This window comes from Solanum verrucosum, unplaced genomic scaffold, assembly GCF_900185275.1.
Source record: "Solanum verrucosum unplaced genomic scaffold, falcon-dt-bn FXZP01000079.1, whole genome shotgun sequence".
In the NCBI taxonomy this organism is placed as follows: domain Eukaryota; kingdom Viridiplantae; phylum Streptophyta; class Magnoliopsida; order Solanales; family Solanaceae; genus Solanum; species Solanum verrucosum.
The window spans coordinates 415,212-438,355 of NW_026020368.1; the positions used below are offsets into that span (position 1 = coordinate 415,212).

The following is a 23,144-nucleotide window of genomic DNA, read 5'->3' on the forward strand; positions in this document are numbered from 1 at the left end:
TTGACATATGTTGTTAAAGAAAATCCTTTATGAAGTTTTTCAAATAGTATATAAAAGTTAGTATATATTTTTATGTCGATTTGATTTGATTTTTTCTTTTACTCAATACAAAATCTAACTTAATTTTTTTTTTATTGATGATTTGTGTACCCTTGTTTTTTTTTTTGTCATTTTTCTTTAAAAAAATATTGTGTTTGGTTTTAAAAAATAAAAAAAGTATGTACTGAATTCTTTTTCCGATTTCTTTTTTGCACAAAAAGTTTTTTTTTTTCCATCCATAGCATAGCCTCGCTCACACCGGTCAAAGTTCCGAGCGAGACACACCCAACTGCTCCGGCTCCGGCTACGGCTACAAAGTGGATCGTTACTTCGGCTTGAAAATTGGAATCGCCTTTTCGTCCGATTCGTTGCTTGCTGCCAGGAAGCACCGGGGGCGCATAACGCACCTGGCCCTATTAATCTTCCTTCTTCATCCAATTGATTTGTGGAGCTACTAAGAAGAGAAAAATGGCTGATGTTTGGGCATGGCTTCTCTTCTTCTTCATTCTCATTGCTCTCCTTGTCATGGTTGTTTTTCAGGTCTATATCCTAAATCCTACTCTTTCCACTTATTTTCTTCTAGCTTGTATTAGATTTAAAATTAGGGGTTTAGTTAAGTTCAGTGTTTGATTAATTTGATAATGCAAATGTGAGATTCGTGATGCATTAGTTTTTCTTGTTATGTGATGTGATTTCACAGTCTACTGAAGATTATATATTTGTAAAATTATTTTAGGTTTTTGAATTATCATGTTGGTTTTAGCTGTAATAATCACCTAAAAGTTGTTATACTGAATTTAAGCTGGATACAGCTTCTTGTGAGTTCAGAAAATAAGGATTCTGGTCTTGTTCAACTATCTCCTAGTTAAAGTACTATTGGTCGTGATGGAGATTCATATAGGGGCTTGTCTGATGTATAAATTATGCATTGCCTACCTGAATGCTTTAAATTATACCGTATCTGAGGGTTTCAGGAGAAAGATTTTACATCCTCGTAATTTTTTTTATAAAGACATCCTATATATACACAAACATATATGTTTATATTAATTTGGATAAGAACCATGAACTGTAAACTGCTCAGCAACACCACATACTTGTTAGGTAGCTTCTATTAAGTATGGCAAGACAATCTGTATCTTCTGTTGAATATTATAGCATGCAGAAAATTGCAGTGAACTTGTATCTTTTTCTTTTTCTGTATCTAAGATGAAGAAGTCTGACATTTGAAATGCGTTACAGCTGATGTGCTTATCAGATCTAGAGTTTGATTATATCAACCCATACGACTCTGCATCTCGTATAAATGGAGTTGTTTTGCCTGAGTTCATCACACAAGGAGTTTTGTGCTTGCTCTATCTGATAACAGGGCATTGGGTCATGGCACTTCTATGTGTTCCATATATGTACTACAATTACAGATTGTAAGTTTCTGCTTGTCTTTTTGCTTTATGGCCGCACTGCAAATGAAATTATGTTTGATCCAATTCAGATCATCTTATCCATGGAGAGCACATTAATTGTTATAGCATGCTGATGAGATCTTAAATATGTGTAGAAATGAGATTTGATTTTGTTCCTCCATGATGCTCATCTGCTGCGATTTTCTGCAACATTTGCTTCTGATTCCCTTTATACAGTACTTTTACATAGACTAAGCACGTATTCATTTTCTTTCCTTAACATTGATAGTTTTCTTGGGATTTTTAACTTGCAATAAACTGTTAAACAAAAATCTGGTATATGTTTCTTTGCAGTAGTGAAACTTGGTTTATCCACTTCATGAGCAGTATTGAATTGTCTAGTAGAGACTCCTTTTTCTATTTTTTTCAGCTTGGCATTCTACTTGTCTTTCATTGTTCAGAATTATGGCAAACCCATAGTAAATTAATAAAATTGTACTATTACACAATTCAATATGGTAAAGAAGTTAGCAGAGTTCTTGAACTCGAGACTCACCACCATCGATCAATCAAAAAATTTCACGTGCTTGCCGCTATCCTAAATTATAAATAAAATTATTCCCAATTTAGTTATTTATGCTTTATAGATGAGTTGGTACATACAATTCAACAACAAATTTTCTGTGTAGGTAGTCTGGATTTTTTGTGACATGGAGTTATTTTCTAGTGTCAAGGTTATCAGCAAATCTAGGGTGTCTGACAATTTCGTTACTCAGGTTGCAATTGTGTGATTTGAGCAGGCTCATATTAGGATGTGTGGTCTTTTTTGTTCCAGTTTCACATTGCTCAATTCTTAAACGTACTCACCGCGTTGAATCTTAATGAGCTCTTGAAATTTAGTTCCAAAGCTTGAGTGTTCCTCATGTACTGTTAAGACTCTGAAAGCCCAGTTGCTTTTCATTTGGTTGACATACTGTTGGTATGTCCATGAGGCAGAGTGGGACTTTTGAGCAAACGCAGGCTACAACATGACAATTTAGGTTCCATGTTATTAACATATGATATTATGTTAATTTACGAAGCTAACAAGGAAAATAACCGAAAATTTGACTAGAGAATTAAAGTTTAGGATAGGTAAACCGTAAAAGTAAGATAGCATATATTTGCAACTGCAAGTTCATCCTCATAAGAAGAAATAAAGGTGAGATTAGTGGGGATTATGATGCCTAAATGCAAATTATTAGCTATCAAGACTCGATCTTTCAAGAGAATGGGCATGGTGATGAAGAAGTAACATATGGAGTTACAATGAGATGTCTGAAATAGAGCATTACAGGATGGTGTGTGATAGTCTGATCGAGAAGTACCAATCGAAGTAAAAAATCAAGTTTTATAAATAGTTGTGAAGTCTCTCAATGGTATATGGGAGTGAACGATTTGCCTAAAATGCGCAATGTAACAAGAGTGATAAAAAACGTAAATGTTAAAAATGGATGTGTTGTTGGGCAAGATCAAAACCTTCGACAGAGGAACAAAGGTGAAAATAAAAGGATCTTGCCCAAATGGTGTGGCTATGTCCTCCATAAACCTCCAAATCTGCCGCAGGCGTTACGACGATTGAAGGAGGTAAAAAGGATGGATAGTTCTAAAATCACATAGAGAGGATGTCAAAGACCTTCCATCTCTTTTTCTTGATAAAGTAATAAATTTTATCAATAGCATAGGTGCAAAAAAGGCTTGTATACATTGCATACGAAAAGAGTAAAAGAACCTACAAAAATATGGTTCTTACGAACAACGCCCGATCTTCTATACATAAAGGAACCTTAAGGGTGCACCTAAAAGAAATAAGAGATAAGAGGTTATTCCTTACATAGTTCATCTCAATATCTTCAAAAGCTCTCTTATCTTCTTTTTTTTTTTTAGAATTATGGTCTCTTATCTTTTCCCCTCTAAATGACCCACATAAGAGCTAATTGAGCAACATTCCATGCCCTGTGTCTTCTCTTCACTCTGCTGCAATTTCAACTGAACATAACCCTTTCATAGTGCCTGGTGTAACCCAAGATATACCAACAAACACAAGATTTCTCATTTCCCACCATAACCTCGAGGTTACCAAGCAACGAATGAGGAGATGGTCAACGTCTTTATCCAATCCTTGCGCACAAAATACCAACTAACGTATTCCTCAAATTTTTGACCGATAGAATCACCTCTCGTGTTGCACACCAAGTAAAGAAACACGCCTTTTCTCAGAACCTTTTGGAATCCAATTCAATCTACCCCCCACAGCAAAAGATTCTCACTGGAAAACTCCATTGTTCCCGGCCCCCACCTCCATCACCATGAGTTTCCAATGATGTTCTTTGTTTATGAAACAGCTCAACTAGATTTTGGAATTCCGTCATTTCCCAATCTTGCAAGTTCCTCCGAATACAAATCCCAAAAAAGTTCTCCATCTTGTATCCTCTGCACTTGTTGGACTGTCATCTCCTTTGGTGCGAGATTCTTAAATGTTAGGAAAAGTAAGCCTCAAAATGTTATCCCCATACCATCGATGACCTCAAAATCTTACCTTTCTCCCCTTCTCAACCCTAAAAGACATATGCCTGCTAAACGCTTCCCATCCCTAACCTGCTATCACTTGAAATTAGTACAAACTTACTTGGAACAAAATATGATGAATATGAAAGATTTATTGTTAGGTGTGTATCTTTAGAACAGCTTTAGCTTTTTGATGTAAGACATTGTGTAGAATTTGTCCACTTGACCGAGTTAAGGCACCGGGTGCCGGTCCACCCTACCAAGAATTTGGGGGGTGTCATTTATGGAGCTTACAAAATAGGTGATATCAACGATTATTATTTTAAGTCACTGTTGGCATACTTACATTAGGTCAAGCGTTTACTAGAAGTCATGACCTAGAGAACTGTAGTTCTAGAAAGCCATATTTCATTACAAAATTATTGAGTATTGGAATGGAATAGGTCCAAACAGGGGAAATAGATAGAGAGAAGTCATATGAGTCGAGTTTGAAAATGGAGGGTTTTTACTGATACCACCTAATAGATTAATTCAGAGATGAAACTAATAAGTTTTCATGTGCTTGGCTGATTTTGTTAATAAGTCTTTTGCTTATTTGTCTATCCCTCTTGTAAAAAAAAAGGTTTCCGTTGAGCCTTTTTAAGTTTTACCGGAACAAAGAAATGGTAAAATTACTTAAAATGTTGCTAGTATGTTTTATTATTGCTTACAATTTATTGATGAAAGGAAGTCCAGGGGGCAATTTGCTATATGAAACTAGAGCAAAAACTAATTTTAAGTTCTGTAAGGGTGGACAAAAAAGGTAGTCTTATAGGCTGGCTTGAGTCAATGTTTGGTAGAACAATGGAGGTCCACTGAAAAGCTGGTACTTATTTTCTAAAAAATAATGTAGATATAACCAATACTAAGTGGTTAAAGGATCTACATTACATCCCAGCTGAAACTGAAGCAGTCCTTTTCCATCCGAACATTACCCTCTCTTCAAATGCATTCAAAGTGACTCATATACTTGTATTCATTGATTTTATATGAGGAAACTTGATTGTGCTTGATTCAGTGATTGAGATTTAACTAGATATCAAACATATCTAATGTTGCTAATGTGTTTTCATCAAATAAAATTTCTTATGTTTGCTTCATGCTCTAGGTACACGAGAAGGCAGCACCTTGTTGATGTGACAGAGATTTTTAATCTGCTTAATTGGGAAAAGAAACAGAGGCTTTTCAAACTAGGCTATATCATCCTTCTCCTCTTCATATCATTATTTTGGTAAGTAATTAAACAGTGCTTCATATCCAAATTTATCTGTCTTAAGATTGGACTTATGGTACCAAAGCAGGCATCCCTTTTTTGTTCTTTTTATTTTGGTTAAAAAGCCTTCTCTTTGTTACGGAAGTTCTTATAAGTAAGACACTTCTTGACCGAGACTGTATTCTACAGGTTAATTTACAGTGCCTTGGAAGATGATGAAGAGTCTCTATAGGTTCTATTGTCCAGCAGTAGTATAAGTACTCGGTGCTGCTGCATTTGCTCATTTATGCTGGCTTGTTCTAGTTCATTATTCTTGAAAGTTCAGGGTTTAGAGATAGCAGATTCAATTGCAGATTTGAAGCTCTCCCGTCCCCCTCCCTATTCAATTTCCAAGCAACTGCAAAGTTCGGGTTCTACATATGTACTGCAGGGTGTGTTTTTGAGTGACATAGTACCTTCACCAAACTAAAATCCCACTATGCTGCATTGAACATGTTCTTCTGTAAGCTTATGTTCATTTGTTTTTGCTGTCCATTAACGCGACATTGCTAATTCAGGGTGCTATTAGTAGGATGAAAGATATTTTTCTTTGTCCCTTTTATACTGTCTCGTGATGTTGAACAAATGAAAAGCAGAAAACTGATAGAATTGCGATATTAGTTGATGTTCTTTCGATAAAAGCAAAACACTGTGAAGATTGAGTTTAATGAAATGATGGGTAGTAAACAGAACAAGTGTTGTTGTAATAGGTTATTGATATGGAACGGTTTCTGTAATGTTTTCGTTTAACATTACTCCTCCGGTTTCTATTTATATGACACAGTTTCAATTTATTTTTTAAAAAAACTTGTGGGTTAAATTTGTTTAACATTATATAGCTATAGAACTTTTGAAACTTGTAGCATTAGATATGCAATAATATTTGTGTTTTTACAAAACTTCACATGAAAGATAAAATGAAAAATAGAAAATTATTTGTTTTTTAAGTTACGAATATGACGAATCAAAAAGAAAAATGTATCGACTTAATTTTATACTCTGCACCATATGCACATGGCGCACATTCCTTGCGTTAAAGTTTAAATAGTCACAATGTTGTGATAATCTTTTTACACAAAGGAAAAGGATAAAAGCGACGACTAAACAGTAAAGACCATGAAGATGTAGTAGTGATTATCATTACAGTCTGAGTTTTCAGCACCTGGGACAATGTTCATAAGGTATAATATATAAACAAGAAACTCAAACTTGGCATCAACTAGCAAGTAAACGCTCCAATTACTTTGAATATATACGTCTAAAGACCTCAACTCGTCTTTACTCTGTCATTTGAACACTCCAACTTGCAATATGATCATATTGACACTTTCAAAATTTATGTGTCACGTCAGCATCATGTCTCCAGGAGACCAAAGTGGGGATGAGTTTGAAGTTTTAGTTGCCAGTTGAGACTAAGTTGGTGACCAAAGTGGGGATGAGTTTGGAGTTTTAGTTGCCAATTGAGACTAAATTGATCACCAAAGTGGGGATGAGTTTGGAGTTTTAGTTGCCAGTTGAGACTAAGTTGATGTGTACTCTCAGCTTACTTGCCAATTGCCGCCAAGTTTTGAGTTTCTTTTTATGTATTATGCCTATTCATAACTTTCAAATCTTTATTAAGAAGAACAATCTTTTGTGAGGATAATCTACCAGGTTGTGACAAATCAATGATCCTTCTTCGTCCATATTGTTCACCATGAAATTTCTTAGCTGGGAAACAAACTATTGGTTTTGTTATTGAGAAGTGAAAACTAACTCCCTAGTTTGTTACTTTTTCCTATTGAAGCTAATGATACATCTAATGAATCCGTAGGCGCTACCCACTAGAAATCACAAAAATCGACCGTGACTTTCAGCAGGATCTTAAGGTACATGAGTTCTTTGAATAAAGGTGGACAGGATGAAAATTCTGAAAGTAATAGGGAAGTTCTACAATATGAAGGAGACGAGAAGGTTTTGGAGATGACAAGAAGGAAGTCAAACAAAGAATAATGTGGTTCTTCATACTGTTTATTTTGACGAAGATTCTGTAGTATCAGGTTTGATTATGGTTGCTCCTGTAAGATTATTATAGGAGGACCAGAATATCATCTCAAACTAAAAAGAAGATGTTCCTACTTCCCAGAACTTTCTTTATTTCCAGTCAAACATCGTTATATAGAGTAAGACAGGGAGTAGTCTAGAATGTCTCATCTGCTACTCTTGTATGGATAGGGGAGAATTTAAGGGGCACTTATGCTACAAGAACACTAAATATCGTACTTAGTTAGATGGTGAGTTATTTCTATTGAGGACTAGGGTCAATTCCCACCTAATACATTTTAACCTTCTCTTTTGCTGTGGTCCACCAAGGTTCTACAAATACTTATACTATGATGAGAAGGTAATTAATGGCCAAAGACTTGCCGTGAAGGCAACAATACAAACACAAGTTCCGAAAAGCCAATGATCAAATATTTTTTGTCCCGAAGAGGACTGCAGCAGTTCACATGCATTGCCATGAGCAGATGTCTGCATTTGCTAACACTAGAAAGGAAACCTCAACAACAAATGAAAATTATCTTTTTCGGGGCCATTGTACATCCCCAATTATAATGCAAAACACCAGATGGGAAGGCAAAAGATATACTTTCTAGAAAACTAGTTCAGATTACTAAAAAGACCTCACTGGATATGGATCAATAGGAAGCGAATGATATGCAGCTCACGTCTGCTCCTACTAATTTTCAGGAACGATGCAGCCCACAAGAATCTGCTTCATAGCAACAAAGAGAAATATGCCAAATTATTATAACTGAAAAAACACTGTTTGGAAGTAAGTTCAATAATTTGTTCACAAAAACATCAAGAACAAAGTGCTTCCTATTGCATAAATAGTACACTGAGTAAAGGAGAATCAATACCTGCACAGGACTGGCAGCTACCAATTGACCGTCAATCCGACCACCAATGACACGTCCCTCGGGGCTTATTAGAGACACTCATTCCACCAGATAGGTTTCTCATTCCTCCAGTCTCGGAATGCACAAATGATCCAGCGAAAGTAAGTAAATCATACCGGCCCTATAGGAAGAATGGAAGAGGAAGTTTAAACGCAAATGTCAACCAAGACAATAAACTGGTTCCAGCACCCAAGGGAATGGAGTAAGCCATAATAAGAGCACCTCTGACAGAGAAATCATGTTTCATCAATAATTCCTATCACATACCGATTTGAGGGACTTGGATGATACCATAGTCTACAGGTACAAGAAAACACACATGGTCCATGCCCAAGGCAGTCAAAGAATGAAAACAAAAGTTTTAAGGTAACAAAAGCACCGCGCCTTCAAATGAAAGGAAGTGCACCAATAAGATCAATGCCCTCAATCTGATTAGTCTTTTTCATTATTATAAAAAAATCTATTAGTTTCCAAAACTAACCTATATTTATATCTAAAGATAAAAAGTTTTAATATTTAAGCGACTACTTAGGCTAAATATTTCATCAATAATGTTTCCTGACACCTAATTACCAGAATTGCTTAGTACTACATCATTAGATAGGCCAGGAAAGAATACCATACAATGGAACCTCACGCGTAGAAGCAATCATCAAATGTATATGGCTCTTCAAAATGATAAGACACAAGATAATCAGAAGATTAACCATAACAAGAGCAAAGTAATAAGATGCAGCACCTCAAATGTCACTTTACCACCAGAAGTATCTGTTTGATGAAATGTGACACTGGAAATTACACCAGTTGCTGAGAGAATACACATTGACCGAGACCCTTGTTGAAAGAATGATAAAACCTTCATGCTGACATCCTAAAGAATTTATCGAAATATGAGCAATTTGTTATAGAGATGTATTGGCAAATAGTCAATTCACAGTGGTGGGTTAAATTGCATTTCATTGTTCAGGAAAAAACATGCATGCACTATCCAGGTATTACAACTTTTCTGAACACCCATCAAGTTTGTATCTTACAAGAAAGAACCCATTAAATGTAACAATTTGGAGAAATAAAAATCTGGTATAACTAGCAATGTGAAAGAGTTGCATCATATAAAACTTAAAGAAAGACAAGAAGGGAATTGCAAATGCAACTCATATCATGCTATAAAGAGAACTTTCATAGGTATGAGCTTTTTTTACAAGACTTCCAAAGATACCATTTACCTCTCCAGTATTAACCGTGATGATGTGGGTCATAACATTACCACGAATTATGCTAGAAACCCTTTGACCTGCATAAAGAACTTAGTAATGTAAAATGAACCTTCAAATATACCAACATTCAACTAACAGAATCATATTTCATAAAATTATGTTGGATGTCAATTTTAGAATATCATCTACAAAAGAGAAGATAGGAAAGAAACGACTCTCAATTATTTTATTACAAATTCAAAAGAGATACCTTCAGATTAATACTCCTATAAAAGAAAATCAAAATATCATGTTCCATGCAGCTTCTGAAATACCGTAGAATATAACAATCCTTTTCTCCCACTACCACCCTTAAAATAAATAAAGGAGAAGAATACTTGATGGAAAATACTACATACATAACTACTTCTATTGTGAAGTGCGATAAAGAAGAGAATAACATCTAATGAATTGGTGATGAATAACATACAAGTCAGCCCTTTCATAGAAATTAGGTCACTTGAAATCATGAATAATTCCAAATTACTAGAATTTAATCATAACCAAAACCCTATTTAACTAACTAAGAATCTAGATATATTTTCCCAATGTGGAGTATATAGATCATATTGTTCAAGTTTGCCACACATAAACCTGATAAATTTAAGTCAAACAAGGAATTCATAAGAAGCCTTTCGATTGTCTTTGCATAAAAGCACTTTATTGTAATCAGAACTATGTGATGTGTTACTGCTAAATGAGAAGTGTTCAGCTGACTTAAAAGGTTAGATGACCTGGGTTTTTTTTTGCGAAAGAAAAACCAGCTTCTATTGATTGGACGATTACTTAAACCTCGGAACAAGTTAGTTGAATTGGAATGCTAGCTAAAATCATAGAATGTGGAATAGATGCATTGTTAGACTTAAGCTCTTTCACTGAATGTATAAACACATGAAGAACATTTTTTTTACCCAACCCCAGTCGACAAATTCGAAGCTCGGGGATGTATATGTCTCTTTATCCTACTTAAATACTAGATTTTGTGTCAATGGAAGACTTCACACACGTCCAATCACACTCTGGATACGCCCTTACCACTTAACCAAAACCTTAGAGGCTGCGTGAATAGAGATTTCGACAACAATTTACATTCATCTCGATAAAATGAAATTTTAGCATGGTTAATCAACAAATTTGATGACTAGATATGAAATGTTTGTCAAAACACTAAGCGTGCAACAAGATGGAAAATATATAACTAGAGAATCTCATTGGGAGTAATGGATACAAGACAGTGAAAAATTCTCTGATAACATAGAAAGTGAAAAAAGATAACTCATATTAAATTAATAATGAAACAAGATAGCAGAACTCCTTATATAGGATTTCAGGCTATACTAGCAAGTTAATTTATAAAGCTAAGATCATTACATAGATCAAGAACACCATTTAATATTAGATAAGACGCATACCTATAAAACCATTTGGTTCATCAGTGCGGACACGCGCTTGGTTATTTGTTCTCATTGCTCCTCGATTTGCGGTGGAACGGTGCAGTTTCCTCGAGGTTAAGGAGATGAGAGGCGATCTAGCCATATATTTATATAGGCATCAAGCCTCAACCTAATGGGCCTCTACAAAAACATGTTTTATTAGGTCTTCACAGTGCCTACACTACTATTATCCACACCAATAAATGAACTGATTCAGGCCCAACAAGGAATCTAACTTATAGACAGCTCAGTCATGTCCACCAACTTACAAACGGGCTAAATAAATATAGTTGGTGGACATGACTGAGTCGTCTATAAGTTGGATTCCTTATTGGGCCTTAATCTATTGGTGTTGATAACAATAGTGAAGGCCCTGGCCCTATGAAGACCTAATTAAACATGTTTTGGAGAGGCCCATTAAATTAAGGTTTGATGCCTACAAATATATATGGCTAAATCCCCTCTCGTCTCCTTAACCCCAAGGAAACTGCCCCATTCCACCGCGAATTGTAGGAGGAGCAATGAGAACACGTAGCCAAACGAGTGTGGCATCCACACTGATGAACCAAATGGCTTTACAGGTATGCATCTTATCTAATATTAAATGATGTTCTTAATCTATGTAATGATCTTAAATTTATAAATTAACTTACAAGTATAGCCTGAAAATTCTATACAAGGAGCCTTGCTATCTTGTTTCATCATTAATATAATGTGAGTTATCTTTCTTCCTTTTTTGCTTTATATGCTATCAAAACGTTTCAGAATATATAAGGTACCCAATGATTTTCACTTCACTAGAAGGGCCTTAAGTCAAGCGATTACAACTCTATTTTTCATTGTCTTATATCTATCCATCACTCCCAATGAGATTTTCTATTTATGTATTGTCCAATTTGTCACATGTTTTGACAAACATTTCTTATCTAGTCATCAAATTTGTTGATTAACCACGCTAGAATTTCATTTTATCGAGATGAATACAAAAATGTAAATTGTTGCCGAAATTTCTATTCACGCAACCTCCAAGATTTTGGTACAGTGGTAAGGGTGTATCCAGAGTGTGATTGGATGTGTGAACTCTTTCATTGACACAAAATCTGGTATTTAAGTAGGAGTGGGATAAAGAGACATATCCATCCCCCCCCTCCCCCATGAGCTTCAAATTTGTGAATTGGGGTTGGGCCAAAAAAATTGTTTTTCATGTGTTTACACATTCAGTCAAAGAGCTCAAATCTAACAGAGCATCTATTCCACATGCTATGATTATAGCTAACATTTCAATTCAACTGACTTGTTCCGAGGCTTACATAATCGTCCAATCAGTAGCAACTGATTTGTTTTTCTTTCGTAAAAAAAAAAGACTAGGTCGACATTTTAAGTTAGCTGAACACTTCTCAAAGTGCAGTTAGCAATAACACATCTCATAGTTCTGATAATAATACCAACAAGGTGCTCATCTACAAAGTCAAATCTAATTCTATCAGATTTACCATAAGATTCAAGAATAACGTATATGCATGTCAAACATGAATAATATGATTTATATACTCCAAGTTGGGGTCTGGGAGAATGTATCTAGATTCTTTGTTTATTTCTTCGTTAATAGTACAGAGTTTTGGTAATAATTAAATTCCATTAATTTGGAAGTTTTCACAATTTGAGGTGGTCTCACTTCTATGTAAGGAGTGACTTGTATGCTATTCATCAACAATTCACTAGATGTTATTCCTTTCTTTATCACACTTCACAACAGAACTAGTTGTGTATGTTAGTATATAATATTTTCCATCGAATATTCTTCACCTTTAATTTGTTTTAAGGGTGGTAGTGGGAGAGAAGGATTGTTATATGCTAATGTATTTCAGAAGCTGCAAGGAACATACTTGTCCCAATACTAAAAACTAATCTTGGGATATGTTATCCCAAACTTTGTAACCAAAAAAAGATTAAGGGGTACTAAAATTTATCCCAAAATTTATCCCAGAGTTAGCTTCCTTTATTCATCACACCAAACGTGTCCTAAGGGCTAAAAGTATAACACATCTACTTTCCTCATAAAGTTAATATGAGCTTTAACAATATTACCCCCTTTGGGCGGATGATGAGAAAAAATTCCAGTAATAGAAATTACATCCCCTTTGGGCAGACAGATTTACTAAACTAAAATATTCTCTTTTAAGGCCTCAAAATAACTTTGGGCAAATTATGATGAATGCGATACAAGGAAATTAATGACAACTAATGTGAACGTTCACAATGTTACCCCTTTGGGCAAACAACGAGAAAATATTCTAGTATAAGAAAATCCATCCCCTTTGGACAGATGAATTTTCTAAACTAAAGGTATTTCTTTTCCGGCTTCACTCTTCATCATCAAATTAAAACACACAACAAACCCCCTTTTGGGTAGGCTATTGTATGTAATAATCAATAACATCCCACAACTTGGAATAAGCCTCCCAAATCAAAGCAAATATACCGCTTTGGAGTACACTATTCACTTTAAATTACAAAACTAATTCAATCCTAGGGAAAAGCAAAAATATGCCCAACCAGACAAAACAACATGTATGCCAATAGATTCATAACATGAAATATGATTTTTAGCATCAAATAATGTATCACATTCGTTCTATCTTATAGGTTATAGCTCAAATTATATTCATCAACCCGTAATAAGATTTCAACAAAGCATGTCATAATCAATTTATCTAGTTAACAAAATTTTAACATCACGAGAGTAAATACAGGATAACACCACATATAATGACTTATTTATTCAATTACATAACCCTCTAAGATATGCTCACAATATTATGGAATATTACAATCTATCAATCTCATTACATATTATTAGCCTGTTGAATATTAGATGAGAAAATACACCTCATAATATTTTTTTAAAAAAGGCACATAACTCAAGATTTATGCTCAAACTCGTGATTCTAAAATAAGATTTAGAAAAATCAAGAAGCTAGAATGAGTAAGTGTGTACCATATAATGCAGAACGCCAAACATAATACTTCTTCATGTGAAAGTATTGCCTATAAAGTTAGCTTCCAAGACAAATAAATATCTCGAGACCTTGTGAATCAATTAGATCAATCTAGTTATAATAAAATCACGTGTACAGAGATTATCACACTTTTACGAATTAAACGTGACATAAATTAATGATAATTATAGCATCATCACTAATGCCCATCATGGTCAGGATTGATTTTAGTACACTATTAAAAATGAAATCTAATTCCTATAAAATACTTATTGAATTTAATCAATTCAATGTTTTCAAAATATTAAGAATTTTGTACTCCTACACCCTATGAGTACTTAATTTCACAATCTAAATTCCTAAATTACTAAATAGGTTTGAATGATAAACAAAAGACAACTTTCAGGGTCAGACTTATATTCAAAATAAGGTACTAGGTAATATGCACCTCTTAGGTCAAATAATATATTCGTTACCTTTACGAAAAAAATGTTTTGGTTCTCCAAACAATAGTAGTGACATTATTCTTGGAACAAAGGTATGAAATAAGAAAAAGTAACCTGTTTATTCAAGTAAAGAACTTCCAAAAACATTAGTTACTTAGAAGTCACAATAAGAAGTAAAAGTAGTTGTATATTATGGAGGTTCAGACTAAGTCCTGCCATTTATCATCAAGCTGTAGATCAGTGAATGTACTCGTTTCGTTTATTCTATTACTAACGGCAGATCACTATACCATATCTAGAAAATTAACTTCCACAGTTACACTCATGTCCAAGTGACACCTACAAGTTTTAAGATCCCCCATTTCACAGACCAACCCAAAAAAACAACACTTTGACATACAATACTTATTCCCATCTGGTGTTTACACCTAACTAACATTTCAACACGAAGAATCAACAAATCAGAGTGAAAATGCATGCTACATAAGCATGGTTAAGTTCTAAAAAAAATTATATACGAGACATGTGTTGTATTGATTTGTTTGATGTAAACAACCAATGCAATGCAAGTAAATAAACAGAACTTGTGCACATAATGAACAAAATAAGTAATACTAATGCAAAACAGCATGTTTTTAATCTTTACCTAAATTCTCAAAATCAACTTTGGGCTGATACACTGTAATAGCTGACCCCAACCGGCCGGACTTTCGCCTGTTTCTTCTTAGACGAAAAATCAATCACCTGAGAAGGTGCGGCGGATGAAATTGGCTCTGCAGAAATAGGCGTGTCTACTGACCCATTTGGTCCATTATTTCTGGGTCTACCTCGCTTTTTCTTCTGAGTGGTCACTGCCGATGCTGCACCCGACTGGGTTGCTACTGCTGGTTGAGCAGATCCAGTCATGCGATAGTCTGATGAAGCATCTGAAGCCGCCATTGTTAACTCTACAGCTAATCGTGCTTACCAAAATTGTGCTGAAGGTAAAAAGATTGGGGTTTTCAGGAGTTAAAAATGCTAACTTTCCTCAGATGGTCCGAATCGTAATTCAAGGAAAAATGACAAAAATGTCCCCCTAAACTATTGCAAAAAGTCTCAATATACTCTTCATTCACTTATTTTATTAAAAATATACCTCTAATTGTTTTTTCCTATATAAATAACATTTTGTTGTTGGTATAATTTATATTTAATCAGTAAACTAAATTATTAAAATTGACCTTTGAAGGTCGGTATTTTACAAAAATTGAATTTCTAATTTCTAATTTCATACTTTGATTTCATTAAGAGAACAATGTATATTCTGAGGTTTATTTAAATTGATAATTTTGAGCTAAGGAACCAAAGAATACTTCGTCGTGTATAGTTGAAACTTCATATATTCTGGAGTTCTAAGAAGAAACTTTCAGGGTAAACAACTCTTGCTATAACAAAATATCGATATTATAAAAGTAAAACTCGTATCTCAAAATTCAAACATATACAATTAAAATTTTAAGATAGTGCCATGGAGTTCCATTAAAAATCATGAATTTTAGACAAAACGTGAGTTCGAAATACTGCAAGTGGACTTTATGAAAACTTTTTGAACGGGACATATTCTGGTAATTTTTTAACGTCAGTAAATTGTGTTAGAGTTTTACATGTAAATTTAAATTTCAGCCTGTTGTGTTGGAATTTTTATGTTTTAGCTTAGAGAGTATGGTTATCCAAGTTCTATTTTCTTATTAAAAAGTAACTAAATTTCTAATAGTTTTCACTTAGATTCTGTGCTTTTACATGAACTTCTAACTTAGAATTCAGCTACTCCCATTAGAACATACATTCAAGTCTTGTGATCATAATATTTGAGGTGAGCAAATGCTGGCATTATAGTCATGAGCTTAAGACACGTATTTAAATTCTTTGAAAATATGAGTTCAAACCTAAATATTCATACTCCTTATTTCAGAAGTCTTTTCACATATTTATCTACCATGTATGCTGCACATAATGGTTCGATTGAACTTACTCCTAATATTCTAGCTCCACCTCTGAATTCACGAGCCATTTTCTTTAACCACCCACGAAGTTTTCCGATCATCATCATCTCCACCACCTTCTTCTTGGTTGCAGGCAAGCATATGTGCTTTATTAGCTTCTCCAACCCAATCAATCCTAGCAATCAACACTAACAACAGGGCCAAACAAGCAACAACTCCAACCATGAACCCTATCAACAATCCTGCAAGGCCAAGTTGAACCTTGAAAGCCAAAATCACCCCCAATGGCAAAGCCAGTAGGTAAAATCCACTGATATAAGCATACGTCCCAAGCCAAGGCCGCGCTGTCCCACGAACAATTCCTCCACAAACTGCTAAAGGGAAGTTAACAACTTCAATTAAGGCCATTAGCAACATGATCCTCTTTACCCCTCTAATTACCCTTTATCATGGCTAAACAGAGGACCCCAAATTCCTCTTGCTGCTGCCATTACAGAACCACCGAAAAGGCCTGCAATGATACTCAAGCCTAACGACACGTAAGCTGCCCTGTAAGCAAGGCCGGAACTATCTGCCCCTAGCTCATTAGACACACGAATGGATGCACACGTCGCGAGTGAGAGCATAACAGAGTAAATCAAATAATCAAAATTCAACACAATTGCTATAACCCCAACTGCTTGTTTAGCATTCGGGAGTCGCCCTGTTAGCAAAACCAAAATCTCATAACACCACCATTCGAGGCAAGTTGTAAGGCAACATGGTCCACATAGTTTGATTAATCTGATCCAATCAAGAATCCCTTGTTCCCACCACCCTCCTTCATTCCACTTTCCGCCCTTTCTGTTCTCTGATATCACAACATAAATAACCAAAAGAATCATGATCAATAAATCTGTTATCCAATACGCCATTGAAACTCCTTCTAGCCCCTTATTCATCGAAAGTAGCACGTTTATAGGTATATGCAGAGCAACCCCTAAAGCAGAGGTTAACATAATTGGGATTGTAACATTTTGTGTGCTCAAATAAGCTTTCAATGGACACAAAAAAGATGTGATCACCAAATCAGGGAGAAGATAAACAAGATACTTTTTAGCTACCATTGAAATCTCTTCTTGCTGGCCAAACTTAATGAGGATCTTGTCAACATTAAGCCACAAGAAAGAAATAGGAATTGAGACAACTAGTAACAAAGAAACAAACATGACAAGGGTCTTATGAAGTAACTTAAAATTCTTGGCTCCAAAGGCTTGTCCACAAATAGGCTCCATAGCACCACTAAGTCCATTCAAGACTGAGAATCCAGTAACATTCGCGAACGTAAAACCAAGCGTTGCTCCAGCTAAAGAAAGCTCACCAAGCCTACCGAGGAACGCAGTTGTGATGGCTATTTTTGCAAACCATGTGAAGTTCATAGCCATCAGAGGGAGTACTATTCCCCCTTGCAATTTCATTTCTAAAAGGGCATTTTGTATGATTTTTTCTGGCCATTTTTTGGTCATTGATTCAGGCATAGTAATGGTAGTATTTGCAATATTAGTGATGTTACACAAGAATGGTTAGTTTTTTAAAGAGCATAAGTTTTGTGGAGGAGTTGGTGATATTAAAAAAATGGATTTTCTTGTAACTGCCAATTGAAGAAAGAAAGCCAATTAAAAGAGGGAAATCTTGGTGGGGAATTTATAGTGCATGATGAGAATGCAAAGGCAAATCAAAAAGGGGTATTGCTAAAAAGAAGAAAATAACACATGGCTCACAAATCTTTATGAAAGACCAACTGTTTTTTCTCGCGTTGTGTTTGCTGAGTGGAAAATGATTTCGAAAAAGATTATATATACTAAAGATTAATAATAATTGCAAATCAGATAGTGTTTTGATTAATATTTTTATTTTGATTAATCCAGGACAACATCTTGAACATGAATAATATAATATGGGGCCTAACATTGGGTAAATTAAAAAATTGAAATGAATCTAATTCTACCATCATATTTTAAAAAAATGGACCTCAAGGTTGACAATTGTCAATCATATCCAATTTTCTATCCCAGAACCGTTGTGGGACTTCATCAAAAACAAAATGGTATTCCCTGTCCTAAAATTTCTTTAGAATTTTCATGATACCATTGAAGGGAGAAACTCCCACATCGACGAAAAAGAGGTTCTGGGCCTTATTACAAGACTTGGATAATCTTCCTCTCTTATAGCTAGTTTTGGAGTGTGAGTTAGGCTAAATGTCTAATTTAATATGGTATCAGAGTCAGATTCAATATGAGCCAAATTTGTTGCCAGTTTCAATGCACATGCAAATATGCATGGCTGTGACATTTTTGCTCAATCACATCATATCTATCTATACTTCAATTGTCATGCTAATAAATATCAAATAGTTGACTCATGAGGTTGATATTATGATCATGCTCTATTCAACCTCTAATCCTCTCTATATTATTAAGTGATGATATGTTAATTAACCCGAATGCATTTGTATCTCCCGTCCTAGAGCCAAGTAGAGCAAACTAGGTATAATTTCCACCCTAACCGCAAATTCTCTCGGGAAAAGAAGTAATCTTCTGCCCCCTTTGTTCTGTGCTCCAAATTATCGATCGACTCCTTATAAAACTTGGACAATCCTCTTGCCTTTGAGCCTAATTTAACAATCACATGATGACCAATTGTAGAAATGGAGAATAAAGTGGGACAGGATTTCAATTTGAAATTATAGGTGATCGGTGCAGATAAATTCTCACATGTTTTCTTAAAGAATCAATGGTACTGTAACCAAAAAATTCAATTATCACATGAAACATGTACATATTAAATACATAGCTCAAGGAAGTAGGCTTAAACAAAGAAAAAGAGTGAAGAGAATAAGGTAAGTTAAAGAGGTTTGGCACCATACCACTATCTTAATTATGAAAAGAAGGTATCAAATTGGGGTACTTGTTGTATACTTCCTCCGTTTCAAAATAAGTGAACTGTTGAAATATGTCACTCTTCAAGAAAAGAATATTAAGACATTAATTAGTCATTACTTTCCATTTTTACGCTTTTTAATTATTGTCAAATTACTATGTAGTCTGTAGAAAGACCAAACATTGATCATGATAATTACTCCCAAGTAATTTAAAACAATTAAAGTTTTTTGAACTCATCACATAGGAAATCCAAATAAAAGGTAAAAATGGAAGAAAATTTAAAAATTATTCCTGAAGATTGAACAATTAAGTTAAGGAATAATTTGAACTATGAAAAATGTCTCAACAATTCACTTATTTTGAAAACATGGTTTGGGATTCCAAATCGTGATTTTAATTTATTTTTTTAAAATATTAAATTTGACCCATAAGTTTATATTTTGTAAAAAAAGATTCATTATTTTAAATTTTGAAGAAAAAAAAAAGACTCATGTTCAGTGTCAAGAAATTTTGAAAAAGATTATACTATGTATTAAAGAACAACTGGTTACAACTATTATTGATTGATCTTTATAAAATTATGTGTATTTAAAAGTTTGTAATCACAAAAATTTATTATAAAAGAAACATTAATATAGGTGATTTATCAATCAACATATCTTAGTATATTCCAATATTTTGTTTATATAAAAATCTGAGAAATTTTGATAGCTTTAATAACTTTTAGAATTTTTATGTTTATGAGAAAAAACAACTTAAAAAAATAATTCAAACTACATATTCAAATCAATCTGATATCAGATTATGATTTCATATCGCATGTCCAAACGACCCCAAATCTAGCCAGTATATATATTCTTAAGCAAATGACCACTTCCCAAACTCCATTAATACAAACAAACTAAAAATATGCACTCTATGTATAGGTATATTATATTTATATTACCATATATTTCTAGAAAAAGAGTATAATTAAAAATTCACAATCATTCAACATTCTTCATACTTTATGAGCGGATAGATTAAACTAACAAAAACACATTTCTATCACGAAGAATCAGAGATGTTGCAATAATAACTGTATGAAATCATGATCAATTATTCTCTAACCTAATCTTAATAATTAGGACATATTATTTGTCAAAAAGTGGCAATACTTTAGTTGTGAGTGTAAAATGTAAACCAATAATATTTCAGCTGGTATAGTGCGTTGTTTAATGCTTATATCTTATGCACACTAATCTTGATTATTTAATAACTTTAAAAGATGTATCCCTCTTAATCCTTGTTTTATGCTTTATTATTATATATATATATTATATGTGGATTAATGGAAGATCTATTGATAATTGAGAATAACTTAAAGGACATCCCAACTGCAAATTGGGTGGAAATTCCTGATAACAAATAAATGTAACTAAAGAAAAGATTTTATTCGAATGGATCAAAAATGGAATTTCAAGTCATAGAATCAAGAATGGATCAAGTAGAATTTTTAAGAAAGAAACGCTAAAACTCGATCGACCCTGTTGCCTCAAGTCTAATATTAATGCAATATACAATGCACCACCTGATAATTCAAGAAAACAAGCTTCTTGTCCGGTCTCCATATCTTCAAGGCAATTTCATAGCCCAAAACCGTTTGTGGATACTATGGTAAACAGTTATATGTGGTGTATCATCAAGCCAACAAAATACTGCATCGACAACGCTATGATGGTGATTTCAGATAGGTAGAATGTAACAATCCAAGAGGTACATCAAGAATAATATTATTAGCGGTTGTCTCAGAAGAGAAACTTTCAATTGTTATAGTGAATTGTTTAATATTATATCTTTGTATCATCTTGTATATTGGGGGTATAATATTGTATATCAAGTTTTTAAATATTTTTCTAAAAAATAAAATGAAAGTCTTATATATTACTTATTGTTTACTGAATATATATTATTGTATATACCAGATTGTGTTTTGAACTAAACATATATATAATGTAAATTTTAGGCTATATTTTACAATGTAAACTTGGTAATTGTACTTCTTAAATTTTTTTCCAAAAATGATTGGATGATCTGAGTAACTTTTTGAGTAAAGTAACAAAAGGTGCCTTTTCAATAAGTAATAAAAAAGTTGAATGATTTTTGGGTGAAATAACAAAAGTCAAGCTTTTCTATTTTATTTTTTTATTACAAGCTTTTCTTTAAAAAACTAACTTTCTCAATTATTTCCGATAGCTTGTTAATATAGTGATGGAATTAAAATTTTCATTATAAGAGATTCAAAATATGAAAAAAAATAAATCTAGAAGAAATCAATGTGAATTTTAGTATTTTACTATATATACATAAAAATAATTTTAACCATATATAAAAATTTCGCGCAGATTCACATGAACTCAATCCTATCTGTCACCGGCCCTTGGGTCACGTGTGGAGTAGTAGCAGAAACTCCCATGCTCCACAGGGAAGAGTTAAGGTCCCCATTTCACCTTGATGATTTGTCTGAATATGACTGTCTTTTCTCTTTACTCTCTAGGCACACAGCTGTATGGTTGTTGCTCCCATTTATTTGTTATCCATTTTTATGTACTCAAATCTTAAATACTCCAATATCATTTACTCTATTAGCCCCTCCACCACATCTTTTTTTCTTTTACAATTTGGTAAAGCTTTATGCTTGTGATTTTTCCTCCTAAATATCCTAATGACAACTACATTTCTTTAGAAAAAATCCACATTTGTGAATATGGAGGTGCATTCAAGATTGTTGCAATCTCTTCCTCTCTTGCTATAACAAATAAAAAAAATCAAGAATGTAAAGGGGATGGAATTTTTTTTTCTTTCAAAATTGCACTTCATCAAGAGAAATTTCCAACACCCTTTTTAGATCTGATGTTTCTTGTTGCATTTTTTCAGATTATCCTTTTTCTAACAGCATCCAATGCAGAATTTTCATCAAGGCTGCTTGATTCAGTTCTTCAAGATTATGCTTTTAGGGCATTTGTTAGGCCAAGAACTGGGATTCCTTATGATGGGAATGTGCCTTTTAATTACACTGGAATCAAAGTTTCTGCACTGAGGTTAAGAAGTGGGAGTATGAGGAGAAGGGGTGTTAGTAGATACAAAGAATTTCAAATCCCAATTGGTGTTTTGGAGCAACCTTATGTAGAGAGGCTTATTTTGGTGTATCACAATTTAGCCAATTGGTCTGATTTGTATTACCCTTTACCAGGTCATATTCATTTAACACCAGTTTTGGGTATTTTAACTTATGATGCTTCAAATTTATCTGCTACTAATTTGCCTGAGTTGGATATCAGAGCTTCAAAGAATCCCATTTTGGTTAATTTTTCTAGTGTAGTGAGGCCGGTGCCAATGGGGTTGTCACCTAAGTGTGTCTGCTTCAACTTGGATGGTGCAGTGGAGTTTGACAATATATTGAATGGGAATGTGTGTAAGACGACGAAACAAGGACATTTCTCTATAGTGGTTGAGTTTACTACTGCTGCTGAGCCAGAACCTGAACCTGAACCCGAACCCGCCAGTGGAGGTGGCACAAATGGTCATAAAAGTGGTGGTAGGAAAAATTGGGTGATATTTGGATCAGTTGTTGGTGGATTTGTGGCATTGGTTTTCTTGGTTTTATTGATTGCTTGTTTGAACAAGTATGATAAGAAGAAAAAGATTGACAGAATGGAAGAAGCAGCTGATAGAGGTGTACCATTGCTTATGACAAAAATTGGGAATACAAAGGCACCAATAGCTTCAGAGACTCGTACAAGACCCTCGTTAGAGAATGAATATCTCCCATAGATTTGATTCTTTTTTTAAAAAGTATTTTATCTGGTAATCCAATGATTTTTTTGCGATATTTTATTCAATTCA

The 23,144-nt window shown here is 34.0% G+C and overlaps 3 protein-coding genes and 1 pseudogene across 3 annotated transcripts; 2 read left to right on the forward strand and 2 right to left on the reverse strand.

The window, feature by feature from the left end:
- Positions 1-286: 286 nt before the first annotated feature.
- On the forward strand, positions 287-5,815 carry LOC125838105 (protein cornichon homolog 4). The gene is made up of 4 exons (XM_049517161.1): positions 287-579; positions 1,282-1,463; positions 5,137-5,259; positions 5,431-5,815. Exons 1-4 carry the CDS (start codon positions 508-510, stop codon positions 5,471-5,473), a joined length of 420 nt encoding a protein of 139 aa, XP_049373118.1. The 5' UTR covers positions 287-507; the 3' UTR covers positions 5,474-5,815.
- A 2,191-nt stretch (positions 5,816-8,006) lies between these two features.
- LOC125837961 (AT-hook motif nuclear-localized protein 1-like) lies at positions 8,007-15,313 on the reverse strand (annotated as a pseudogene).
- A 1,020-nt stretch (positions 15,314-16,333) lies between these two features.
- Positions 16,334-17,843, reverse strand: LOC125838063 (protein DETOXIFICATION 56-like). The gene is given in 2 exon segments (XM_049517119.1): positions 16,334-16,781; positions 16,784-17,843. Coding segments are annotated over 2 exon segments (1,446 nt in total). The 3' UTR covers positions 16,334-16,395.
- A 4,174-nt stretch (positions 17,844-22,017) lies between these two features.
- LOC125838089 (uncharacterized) lies at positions 22,018-23,088 on the forward strand. Its single transcript, XM_049517145.1, has one exon. It carries the CDS (start codon positions 22,152-22,154, stop codon positions 23,070-23,072), a length of 921 nt encoding a protein of 306 aa, XP_049373102.1. The 5' UTR covers positions 22,018-22,151; the 3' UTR covers positions 23,073-23,088.
- Positions 23,089-23,144: the final 56 nt, after the last annotated feature.